The sequence below is a fragment of the Dreissena polymorpha genome, unplaced genomic scaffold, assembly GCF_020536995.1.
Source record: "Dreissena polymorpha isolate Duluth1 unplaced genomic scaffold, UMN_Dpol_1.0 chrUn033, whole genome shotgun sequence".
NCBI classification, from domain to species: Eukaryota; Metazoa; Mollusca; class Bivalvia; order Myida; family Dreissenidae; genus Dreissena; species Dreissena polymorpha.
The window spans coordinates 283,392-295,894 of NW_026273347.1; the positions used below are offsets into that span (position 1 = coordinate 283,392).

At 34.0% G+C, this 12,503-nt stretch overlaps 1 protein-coding gene and 1 long non-coding RNA gene across 3 annotated transcripts; both read left to right on the forward strand.

The window, feature by feature from the left end:
• Positions 1–1,742: 1,742 nt before the first annotated feature.
• LOC127863758 (zinc finger and BTB domain-containing protein 41-like) lies at positions 1,743–6,424 on the forward strand. Of its 2 annotated transcripts, XM_052403396.1 has the most exons (4): positions 1,743–2,093; positions 3,063–3,145; positions 4,413–4,508; positions 4,760–6,424. In XM_052403396.1, the coding sequence occupies exons 2-4, from the start codon at positions 3,071–3,073 to the stop codon at positions 5,060–5,062; spliced, it is 474 nt and encodes a 157-aa protein (XP_052259356.1). In that variant the 5' UTR covers positions 1,743–2,093; positions 3,063–3,070; the 3' UTR covers positions 5,063–6,424. The 2 variants fall into 2 exon arrangements, with proteins under 2 accessions (XP_052259356.1, XP_052259357.1); XM_052403397.1 differs by lacking the exon at positions 1,743–2,093 and having other exon boundaries at positions 2,502–3,145.
• A 29-nt stretch (positions 6,425–6,453) lies between these two features.
• Positions 6,454–9,633, forward strand: LOC127863759 (uncharacterized). The gene is made up of 3 exons (XR_008041167.1): positions 6,454–6,650; positions 6,988–7,083; positions 7,361–9,633. It is a non-coding gene; the product is annotated as an uncharacterized LOC127863759 (long non-coding RNA).
• Positions 9,634–12,503: the final 2,870 nt, after the last annotated feature.

Below are 12,503 nucleotides of genomic sequence, written 5' to 3' on the forward strand. Positions count from 1 at the left end.
CTATATATCTCGCTAAAAACGTTTGACTACATTTCTTAAGCATTTGTATAGTCTACCGAACTTCTAGCAGATGTAATCAATATGTGTACTATGTTTTGTATTTATATGAATATGTTTTTTATTTCTTATAACCAGCAACTTTCGAATATTGCATACAAATTATGTCTTTGTGCGTTTTACTAAACATTACCATATGCTGTAAATTGTTGATACTTTTGCCTATTTACCATCATTGGCGTTGAGACGCTTCTTACATTTAATTAGATCTTTTTACTTCATACATTGTAATACTAATATCTGCCATTACTATTTTCGGACGAATATTTTCTTGATATGACTTTACTAATATCATAACGGTTAAATAGTCTAATAAAATTACCGCAGAAAACGTCTAATCAATGAAAAGAAAAATCTGTATAAATTTGTATCACTGAAACAATATTCATTCAATGCAAAGATATAATAAAAACATAAAATATGTAAAGCACAACTGTTCCCGGTACGACTTTTTTACAAAGATAAAATTTGGTTATGCAATGTAGTATGAAACTTCACTTAAGTCTCTGTTATTGAAAACATGCTTTCAACTATGTATATCGAATAACATGTGATAGAACGCAGTCTCACGACCAATAGCGATGTTTATGCTGTCGCATAATTGGTGTATATTTGATAATAATGCATGCCCTGGTTTACATCAGTATGGCCGAAATTCATTAATTTGTTGACAGCAGACGCACGGGTTCAGTCCGCTTAAGGTGTAGATCATGACAAGATTACTAGGTTGATAAATGTTTGTTTCCGTATTGTTGCAATTACCAGCTAATAAACAAATTGGTTTGACCCATCAAGTTGAAATGTTTATGTAATGATACATGTGTTTGTTTCCGTATGTGCATTTCAACAAATTGGTTTGACCCATCAAATTGACATGTTTATGTAACGATACATGTATATAAAGAATGCGTTTTGGACACTAAAAAAGGAAGGATTTAACACATAGAAGAAACGCAAGAGTTTTATTTTTAGAACCCAACCCCTGGTGGGGTAGGGTGGGGTCCTATCAGGATGGATTTGGACGGATTTTGTCATGTCTTTGAAACGTTATTTGTAACTTGGAGAATTATAGGGACTTGGAAATATTGCATTAATAACTAAATTAAAGAATTATATGGACTTGGAAATAGTTCATTAACATCTAATTTAAAGAATGATATAGACTTGGAAACTTTATGTTAACAACTGAATAAAGAGCAACGAACTATCCATCGAGTTTATTTGTTTGCGTTGCTACGGCACAATGCTTATGCTATGTCTGTTATTATCATGTAACGTGACAGAAATAAAGATATTGTGTGTGTGTGTGTGTGTGCGTGCGTGCGTGCGTGTGTGCGTGTGTGTGTGTGGGTGTGTGTGTGTATGTGTGTGTGTGTGTGAGGGTGTGTGTGTGTGTGTGTGTGTGTGTGTGTGTGTGTGTGTGTGTGTGTGTGTGTGTGTGTGTGTCTGTGTGTGTGTGTGTGTGTGTGTGTGTGTGTGTGTGTGTGTGTGTGTGTGTGTGTGTGTGTGTGTGTGTGTGTGTGTGTGTGTGTGTGTGTGTGTGTGTGTGTGTGTGTGTGTGTGTGTGTGGTGTGTGTGTGTGTGTGTGTGTGTGTGTGTGTGTGTGTGTGTGTGTGTGTGTGTGTGTGTGTGTGTGTGTGTGTGTGTCTGTGTGTGTGTGTGTGTGTGTGTGTGTGTGTGTGAGTTTGTAAAACCTACCAACCGGGGAAAATCGTATGAATACACACCAACAAACCGGGGAACACCTACCAACCGGGGAATTCCCCGGTTGGTTTTAGGCGAAAATCTCTAATCTACGTGAATGAAATACCAAACTGTCAATTTAAATTAGAAATCCAACGCCTTCCCCGATTAGCGGGTTTGTGGCATGCACAAAATATACACAAATCTTCACCATATTACAATCGAGTGTGTATCCAGGCTTATAACAGTTCCCCGGTTGCGCTGTTTAAAAATCATACACTCGGTATTTATATCATTTAGTGAAAGTCAGTTGGAAAAATGGAGTTTCGAGCGAACAAACGCATTAAACTAAGGTAAGTTTTTTAATTATGTTTATAATTTTAATTACTATTAAAAAGCGCTTTTATGTAAACGTTAAAGTAATACTGGAAGACGAATTCTAAAGATCGATTTATATAAATATCATTTGATTACAAAGCTTGTTTTACGGTACATATTTCAAGAATATATTTTATAAATATACGTTAAACAAAGTAGAGCTCTAGGCAGTTTTTAGCTCGACTATATATATACAGTGGAGCTATCCCGGCGTCGGCGTTAGCATGAGCGTTAGCGTGAACGTTGGAATGTTAAAGTTTGCGTACCACCTCAAATATTGTCTATGTCCCTTGACATATTGCTTTTATATTTTGCATACTTCTTACCAACATGACCCCAATCTATAAACAAGAGCAGACAACTGTAACAAGCATCTTGTAAGAATTATGGTCACTTTTTTCCACTTAAAATATGCATATTATTGATAAATCTTTGTGAAAGTTTACGTACCACCTCAAATATTTTCTATGTCCCTTGACATATTGCTTTTATATTTTGCATACTTCTTTACCAACATGACCCCAATCTATAAACAAGAGCAGACAACTGTAACAAGCATTTTGTAAGAATTATGGCCCCGTTTTTCCACTTAAAATATGCATATTATTGATAAATCTTTGTTACAGTTTACGTACCACCTCAAATATTTTCTATGTCCCTTGACATATTGCTTTAATCTTTTGCGTACTTCTTTACCAACATGACCCCAATCTATAAACAAGAGCAGACTACTGTAAACAACATTTTGTAAGAATTATGGCTCCTTAGTGATTTTGTTATTACTACACATGCCTAAATACATATTATGTATATCATGAAATTAATGTAATTTGTGTACAAGGAATTAATGTCAATGTGTTGTACTAAATGGTTTTATGAATAACGAACTTTTTAACTCTGACTAGATTATGTGTTATACCATTTTTTATTGTTGTTGTGAATAGGCAACACAATGACTACTAGATCTACGGACAGCCAGGAACCAGGACAAACAACATCCGTACATACGGAAGAAGTCGATGGGACGGTTTGTAATATTTCACTATGTCGAAGCTACTAAGGCGTATTTTCTGGTTTGGTTTAGTCTTCAGTGAAATAGGCGTAATTTTGCCTTAAATTATATTGTGCCAATATTTATTCCGGGTGATGCTAATTGGTATTTGGGCTTAACATAACACGTACGTCGATGATCATTATATTAATATGTTATGCGAATTTTAAAAGAATAAAATATTGTTTACCAGTTGTAGTGACTTTGAACTACTTGTCTTTCAAAATCTTCATATACACAAAGAATTTAGAATTTACACCTGTCAATGAAACTGGTGCGCATGTGTATTAACCACTGTAGTTTATAAACATCGACTACATCATAATCACAAAAACGTTAATTATCGCTTATCCATTAATTTTAATTTTCAGTGTAAGACTTATACGCTGCCAATTACTGTGTATGAAACTCTGAGACATTAAGAAATTTAACTTGCGTGTTACATATGGTCATTGGTTGATATTTCATCTTAACGACAAAAAAACAATAGCGTCTACTCGATATTTTGCTATACGATACATTCTGACATGGGTAAGAAAAGATAGTTCATTTTACACCAACCACCGCACAATACATACATGATTTACCGTGAACCACAGTCCGTTCACCAGTTCTTTTTTCTTCCAACACATTTGTCCAGAGAAGTACAATACCTTTCATTTAACCGTGCATACATTTTGTCTTATTAGTATCTGTAAAAAAATATTCCTTGTATACTTTTTCGAACTTTGATAACATGTTTGGAACAACCTGGTATATGTTAAGACTTGCTACGTCGGTGTATTCAGCCAATCTTTAAACAAGCTTGATACGTTCAAGATAAATAATCAAAGATATGTTAAATTTGAAACCGTTTTGTTGAAATTGATCATTTAAATGCAACCTTTAAAAATGTTTTATGGGTGTTTTTCAGTTTGTTATTATGTCGACAAAACAAGCTATCAATCTGTTTCAAATCTTCCCCAATGACAGTGAACGGCAAAAAATAAAACATGTGATGTAAGATAAGCAAAAGTAAACTATTTTGGACGAAGGTTAATTAAACTTGTATTATACCATCGGTTGCAAAACATTTACACAAAATTCTCATGTCACCTAGATTTTCTACATCTTAATAAAAAGCCACATGAGTGATGATATCAATTGAAAATGCTGCTACTAAAGAATTGCAATTTCAACTGATACTAAGTAACGTGGATGTATGAATCTTACTCTATTATTGTCTCATTGAATTGTGTTGCAGAGTACCGAAACTAAAGAACATAGCGACACTGCACACGAGTACAATTCACAAGATGCAGCAGAAAATATGTTGAACAGTGAATCATCGGATATCGATGTACGTAAACTTATAACGATTTTGTGATTGCAATACAGTACACACATTTAAACATTTTATCTAAGATTATATATAGTTCCGATTTTTTTCAAGCTCTAGTACCGAACTGTAATTAAGACATGCATTCTGGTAAGTGTTATGTTACACTTACACATTTTTATGGATGTAGTTCACCAACAACAAATTATGATGTTGTGATATTTTCATATTTTTATATGATCTCACACACAGGAAAACAACTTTATTTACAGGATAGTGACAATGACAAAGACTATATTCCGGAAGAAGGCGATGCATCGTCAGATGAGTCGATAGTTGTCGAACTCATACCAAACATTCAAAGATTTCAAAAGAAGACAGCGTCAACACTACCTCCTGTTGAATCCTTGCAATCTCGTGAACGTGACGAATCATCCGCAGAGGCACACAAAACCAACATCACCATCGCTCAAACAAATAACAGTGAATACAGACATTACGATAAGAGATTTTATTGCATGTTTTGCGAAAAGGCTCAAATAAAACTAAAAAAAACATTTGCTTTTGCAGCATAAAGATGGGCAAGATGTGAAAGATCTATTAAATACGGAAAATTCAGCAGAAAATAAAAAAATGTATGAACAAATAAGGAACGTAGGGAACCATCTCCATAATGTTAAAGTATTGCGAGATGGCCAAGGACAACTATTTGTGTCATACAGACAAAGTCACAATCAACGCGTAGCTGCAGACGAGTATGGACCTTGTCCTTACTGTTACGGGTATTACCCGAAGAAAATCCTGTGGAGGCACACTCAAAAATGTAAGTTTACAATGCGGCGTGATCAAGAAAACGACTCGCTTTAGAGAGCAGCCTGCTATTACCAAAATCAAAAGAAGGAAGCACTATTTTAAGACGAGTAATCGAGTCCATGAGAAACGACGAAATAAGTCGCAAAGTCAAAAGTGATAATACAATCCTTGCATTCGGTGAAAAACTCTGTACAAAAAGGGGCCATGATAAAAAGCAACACAATTATATTAGACAGAAGTTAAGAGAAGTTGGTAGCTTGCTGAAAGACATGCGATCTTGTCCAGGCAATGTTGAAATGTCTTTGGAGAATTTCATGTATTCAGATGCTTTCAAATTTATTACACAATCTTGCAAAAACGTTGCAGGCTTCGACGGAAACACCAATACTTATGCTACACCATCATTAGCCTTAAAGATTGGCACAACGCTTCAGAAATGTCTAAAAATTCTAATTTCGAAAGGAATCGAAACAAACAACCAGGATCTGCAAACAAGGGCTGAGGAGCTTTCCAAACTATTTGAAATTAATTGGACGGATGACGTGTCTTCCAATGCCTTAAGAACACTTCATGAGGCTAAGCAGAACAGTCAGAAAGAACTGTTGCCATTGGCAAATGATGTCAAAGTAATGTCTGAATACTTACGACATGAAGCAGAAACACATGCAAATACCTTACAAGAATCAGCAAGTGATTGCGAGAAAAGGCAAGCATGGCATAAGTTGTCTGAAATCTGCTTATGTTTAATCGAAACGATTAGACGATGTGTCAAAAATGACAGTCGAAGAATATTCAAAAAACAAATTGACAAATGACGATGGAGAATTAGATTGATGTTTAACAAAACTGGAAAAAAACCTGTGCCGTTATTTTTACCGTACAGAGATTATTGCAAAACGAGGTCGAATAGCTGCAGTACTGTTTCCAAGACAGGTGAAAGAAAATATCGACCTGCTCATACGCAGCAGAAATTCTCTAACAAACTGTTTAAATAGTAAATATCGTTTCCCAACAAAATCTGCATCATCGCATATTCGTGGGACAGATGTATTACGTTCAATTGCAATTGACTGTGGAGCTGAACATCCGAAAAGGCTTCGTTCTACAAAGTTAAGGAAACATATTGCCACAATGACTAGGCTTTTAACTTGTCTGAAAATGAAATAGACATTCTAGCTAAATTTCTTGGTCACGACATTCGGGTACATAGAGAATTCTACAGATAACCAGATGGAACCATGCAGGTTGCCAAAGTCAGCAAGCTGCTCATGATGATGGAAAGTGGACAAATTACCAGAAATTCTGTCAATTCGCTAGACGATATTGATGTGGACGACGAATGTATTGTAGGTATGTCGCATTTTTAGTGTTAAATTCATACAGTAAACTTAATGTTAATAATGGGCTCATTACCGAACTTGATTACCTAAAGTGATAAAAAGAATTACAAACATTTTCTGAAATATACTTGTGTTATGCAAGGCAATTCTTTTTTATCGGAGACGACCAGGTAAGGCGGAATTTAAAGTGTACACTCATTTTGTGCTCAGTAAGGTTTACATTGGCTACTTCTAATTTTTCAATTTCAATGCACTAACTGCATATTTATTTGGTGTGCTTCGGTTGTTTCCATCATTGTTATATTATAAACTATATATATTTTTTGATCTTGTGATTTACACGACAGATGAACAATATTCTTCTGAATTATCAGAAAATGAAAATACTGAAGACCTTGAAACTCTTCTTCCCAGCACCAGTCAACCAAAAATAACAGACAAAGGTATGCATACACATGTGAATGCATTTAAGTTATGTATCTCCAAGTTTCTTATGTTTCTTAGAACATGATTTGCTTACATGTAATTGTTTGATTCATTAGGCAAAATAATGTTTCCAAATTTGTCGTGTGACATCGATGTCATTATCAGGTGCCGTAAGTACCTGGACGCTTTTGTCGTAATTTTGCTATGAAAAATTGTACTGAAGTATATATATTTAATATGGATATCTTACACATGGCAGTTAGCGACGTCATATGGTGTTTTATCCATGTACAGAAAAGGGTACTTCAAATACCAGGAGAACAAAACAAGCAGCCAAAAAGCAACGGAGTGAAGACGAAAACAGGAGCTGTTCACAGACACTTAGATCGTTTTTTGATAATTGGTAAATTACCAGGGAAAAAATCATTACTTGCATGTATTGAAAGTGAGAATGACCTTCACAACAGAAGTTGGAAAAATGTCAAAGACTTTTGCATAAATTTAATTGAAACAAAAAAGCGACGGGGACTTTTAACTTAAAAAAATATAACACATATAATGCACGTTTAGGAGAATACGTTAAAGGATGAAGTTGCCACATGTGTTTTGTGTGTTTTCTTGTTCTATATACTCTTTTCGAAAACGATATATGTGTGCTTATTGTATTTGAATGTTTTATTAATACGGTTCAGTCAAAAACGATATTTGTTCATAATCATATCGCCGAACAAATTAGGATTGGTATATAGTTCGGCCAAAGAGTGTTTCTTTGTACTTTCTATTACGAGTTTCTACGAGTTACTCACTATACAAGTTATTTTTTACCCCAAACTTGGTGAATATGAATGAATATAGCAAACATGATAACAAATCAATCTAGAAGGCTAAACGTTCAGAGAAGGCACAAAAAAATTCAGTCGGATAAATGGAAACAAACATTTTGTTCAAGCATAACAAACAAACACTTTTAGATATAATAAGATAAATGTAAATAACATAAAAAAACTACTGCTAAACTACTGCTACAATGTGAAGTATACAAATGAATATTTTGTCAATTTTACAAAATTTGTTTTGAATGACAGGTGTCTGACTTGCAGTTGAGTACTTAATAGTTATTTTAAAGTAAAAATTTACCAATATGTAAACTATTGCGTAAATATCGCACTAGAATTGATTAAATAGTTGTTAAATATTACAATAATTTCCTACACAGACTTTTGTGTATTTGTTTTGCGTGTAGATATTCACATTAACTATCAATTCACATATTTGCTTTGTGTATATAATTGGTATGTTTATTTTCAGAATTGAGTCACACTGTTATAATTTCCCTGTTGGTACATATTATTTTTAAGTTGGCACCAACAAGGGTCTAGCAATTGATTCACATGTGCACTCCCCAGTAAGTATATATACTATAATGTAAGTGATGCAAAATAATATTAAACTACGTGTTTGATAAGTGTTTGCTTTGGTACATATTTAATTATTAGTGTTTTTATAAAATGATAATGCTGTCAAAGTCAGCGATGATTATACGTGTATAACAACATTAATTATAACTTTTATATTGTTTTCAACAAATAATATATGGTTGACACATCGGCATAAATTTTCAGTGCTTAAAATACACTCTTTCTATTGTATTTTATGCAAAAATTAGGTACATAAGTTGGTTTACATAAAGGTAGTTTGAACAAAATACGTGAATTCAAATCTTGAAAAAAGGTGTTTGGTTTGCAAGGGATAACTAAGCGATTGCCAGTGACTATTTTCCTTAAAATATAATCTGTTATTTCGACAGGTAGAATTTAATGTAAGTTCATTATTAACGTTAACCCGTTTTTGGCATTCTCTACTCAAACAAGTTCATACATACTGTATTTTTTTAATACAGCACATGTGTAATGGTATCACAGTTGTAGAATTGGAATTCATATATTATAACAATAAATACTGATCATTATTCAGATTGACCTACCGCCGTAGACTAAGTCACTGGCGCATCAAAATGCATTGTTATCAAGTCGTTTTGCTAGTTTACTAAACTATTTTGTTTCTCAGGCCTCGCCACATTCGTTGTGAAACGTTCATGATTGTTTAAAGTTACAGATTTTATTATTTTTGAAAATGCAATAAATGTATTTAAGACAATTTAAGTGAAGTGGAAGTTGCCCTGCGTGTGAATGAATTTTCTGATGTTAACCTGTTTCAGGGGATTAAATGCATGAGTTATTTTATAATGTCAGAGTAAGGACAAAGTAAATTTACACTACTCAATCTACATGCTTATGGGCAGTTCTACTTTAAGGATAAAAAACTTCATAGTAGGTGAACATCGTGAATATTTTTTTCTGATGGAAAAAAGGAATTAAACAAATAAGCCGCCTCCCCCTCTCCTTCATTCGGTTTGACAAATAGCGTGGCCTAAAACAAAAACATTATTTTTTAGTTTTAAAAACGAATTGTATTCATTTGTTGATTAATTCACCATGATTGATATGGTATAATGCAGCACTTGCATGTTTGTAGTCGGCTTATAACTAATAAAGTCATAAATGTATTGTTTGATTTGCGTTATGTCTCGTATGCTTATTTTGATGTGAATAATATTTGAGTCAATCAAATGAGGCATTTTTGCAGAACTTATATAAGGTCATATAATAAACATATTTAATTTAAATATTGTTTCATACATATTTTTTTTCAATTTTTGTACTTACTTAAATATTATCCATGAACGTGCACGCCATTGTCCTATCAACAACGGTACCATGATTACACACAATTACCCCTGTTGGTAAACGCAAGTTCCCCGTTGGACATTATTGAAGTTCCACAGGGATAGCGCGCTTAAGTTCCTCTCTTGGTTAACACAATTCCCCTGTTGGCACACATTAAAGTTCCACGGTTGGTACGCACATAGTACCCCTGTTGGTATACACCGTTCCCCAGTTGGAACACATTGAAGTGCCACAGTTGGAACGCACTAAGTTCCCCTGTTGGTATACACCATTCCCCTGTTGGTACACATTGAAGTTCCACAGTTGGTACGCACTTAGTACCCCTGTTGGTATACACCGTTCCCCAGTTGGCACACATCGCAGTTCCTCATTTGGTACGCACATAATTCCCCGGTGTGCATGTAAAATTTTCTTTGATTTATTACCCTATTTATCATAATTGTTATGTCAAAATCGTATTTTAGGTTCGAAACTTGTCTGTTTTTATCACTTTCAGCTTTCTAGAATATGTGGAAATGGTGGTCCCCGGTTGGTAGGTTTTAGAACACATTTCCCCGGTTGGAAGGTTTTACAAGTATGTGTGTGTGTGTGTGTGTGTGTGTGTGTGTGTGTGTGTGTGTGTGTGTGTGTGTGTGTGTGTGTGTGTGTGTGTGTGTGTGTGTGTGTGTGGTGTGTGTGTGTGTGTGTGTGTGTGTGTGTGTGTGTGTGTGTGTGTGTGTGTGTGTGTGTGTGTGTGTGTGTGTGTGTGTGTGTGTGTGTGTGTGTGTGTGTTTGTGTGTGGTGTGTGTGTGTGTGTGTGTGTGTGTGTGAGGGTGTGGTGTGAGGGTGTGTGTGAGGGTGTGTGTGTGTGCGTGCGTGTGTGCGTGCGTGTGTGCGTGCGTGCGTGCGTGTGTGTGCTTACTTAAAACCATGCTATTACGTAAGACCAAATATGTTAATGTTTATAGATTTCTTGAGCTCTCAAAATACTAATATTGTTACAAATTTATGGTCATTTATAAAGCATAGGAAATAAGAAATACTTATAATACATATAACGATTAGGGTAGGAAATTTCGTATATATTTATGCACCGCTTCTCGCTGAATATGATCTTCTCTAAAAAAACAACAATATTTTTGTTTACAATGTACCGATTTATTTTTTTTATTTATAATTAGAGTGATCTGTGACTTTTTATGTATATTGTACTTGACATTTGATGTATACTCATGGGCTTATTGCCTACTGTATTATCAAATAGATTAAAACTAACTATTTAGTGCATTCCTTAAAAACCGAACTCTTCATAAACCAGAATCCTCTGAAACCAGAACAGGTGCTTTGTTAAACGTCACAACAAGATTCGACAATTTGGCTTTTATATAGGGTGACAAAGCAACAATTATACAAATAAAATAAAGCTGGTGAACGTTCCATGTAGATTGAAATGTTTCATAAAAGATAAGTGGTAGAAAAAGACTAATTCTCACTTTGAATTGTATGTTTATTCTTAAGTATATAATACAAGTTAAGTTTATGTTATGTTTAAAATATACGCATGCATGGAAGTAAGTAATAGATTTCATTTGTGTATATATTATCAATCATGTTAAATTAAAACGTTGAATATATGTTAACAGGTGTAAGTTTACGACGTTTGAGAAAGATAAAATGTGGCCACATTAACAGCTTCTATATATTGTTACATTATTAAAGCAGGTAAACAAATGACCGTCAAAAAGTTAACAGCTTGTATGCTATTTTGTGTTTTAAGAATGTATCAAATGATGGAAAAACTAAAACAAGGACCTATTTCAGTATTTATAAAAACTAATATTGATAAAATTGTATATGAAATAAATTTAGTACGAGTTTTATACAATCTGAAATTATTTAAGCAAAACTAATTGGTTAAAGAATGTGCAACAACATTGTTACGATTAATATATAAATGGTGTATAAAATTTGTTTCGATATATTTATACAAGGTCACAATAGGTCAGTTTATTGATATAAAATTGCTTTTTTGGCTTATCTATTGAGTTAATGTCATATCTGCACGTACAAAGACTTTAAAACATATAAAAATGTTGGTAAAGTATTTAAGGCATTACAGAAAAGTGATAAATACACATTTTGCTTAATGCAAGCAAGTTATACCGCACACAAGGTTTCTGATACACCATGAACATCGAGTGACGCACTTAAGTGAGAGTAAGTCTTCACAATTGCATCCAATTTAATTTGTTTTTGTTGTTATGGTACATATTTTAATTAATGTTTACCAATCCACTCACCCTTTGTATGTAAACATCACCTGAACACCTGACATAACTACGAAATTATTTAAAATAGCAAGATTTTCATTGAAGGTGTTTTAAATACCATCTGGTAAAATATAAATGTTGCCCGCAAATGACGACGATTGATGTAGACAATCAAATACATGCATTGTTATATTCTTCTTCGCTCTTAACACAAGTGACATACTTGGGGCACATACGATGAATATATAACAAGTTAGGGGATCACAATGCCAGCAGCCAAAACTTTAAACTAACGCTTTATGTCTGGTCGAGTTTAAAGAAGAAAGCGTAATTTGAACAAAGGACTACGTCAAAGAATAGTTAAACTTATTCATAAAGAATGTATTATTAGGTGGTTCTTACTAGTTAATTGACCACTTCATAGTTTCATGAATGAGACTG

What these genes read in the sequence shown, in the direction of transcription:
- LOC127863758 (XM_052403396.1), top strand. Translation starts at nt 3,071, where the DNA reads ATGACTACTAGATCTACGGACAGCCAGGAACCAGGACAAACAACATCC. An exon ending in CGGAAGAAGTCGATGGGACG is followed by an intron (nt 3,146 to 4,412) that starts GTTTGTAATATT and finishes ATTGTGTTGCAG; the next exon opens with AGTACCGAAACTAAAGAACA. An exon ending in GTGAATCATCGGATATCGAT is followed by an intron (nt 4,509 to 4,759) that starts GTACGTAAACTT and finishes CTTTATTTACAG; the next exon opens with GATAGTGACAATGACAAAGA.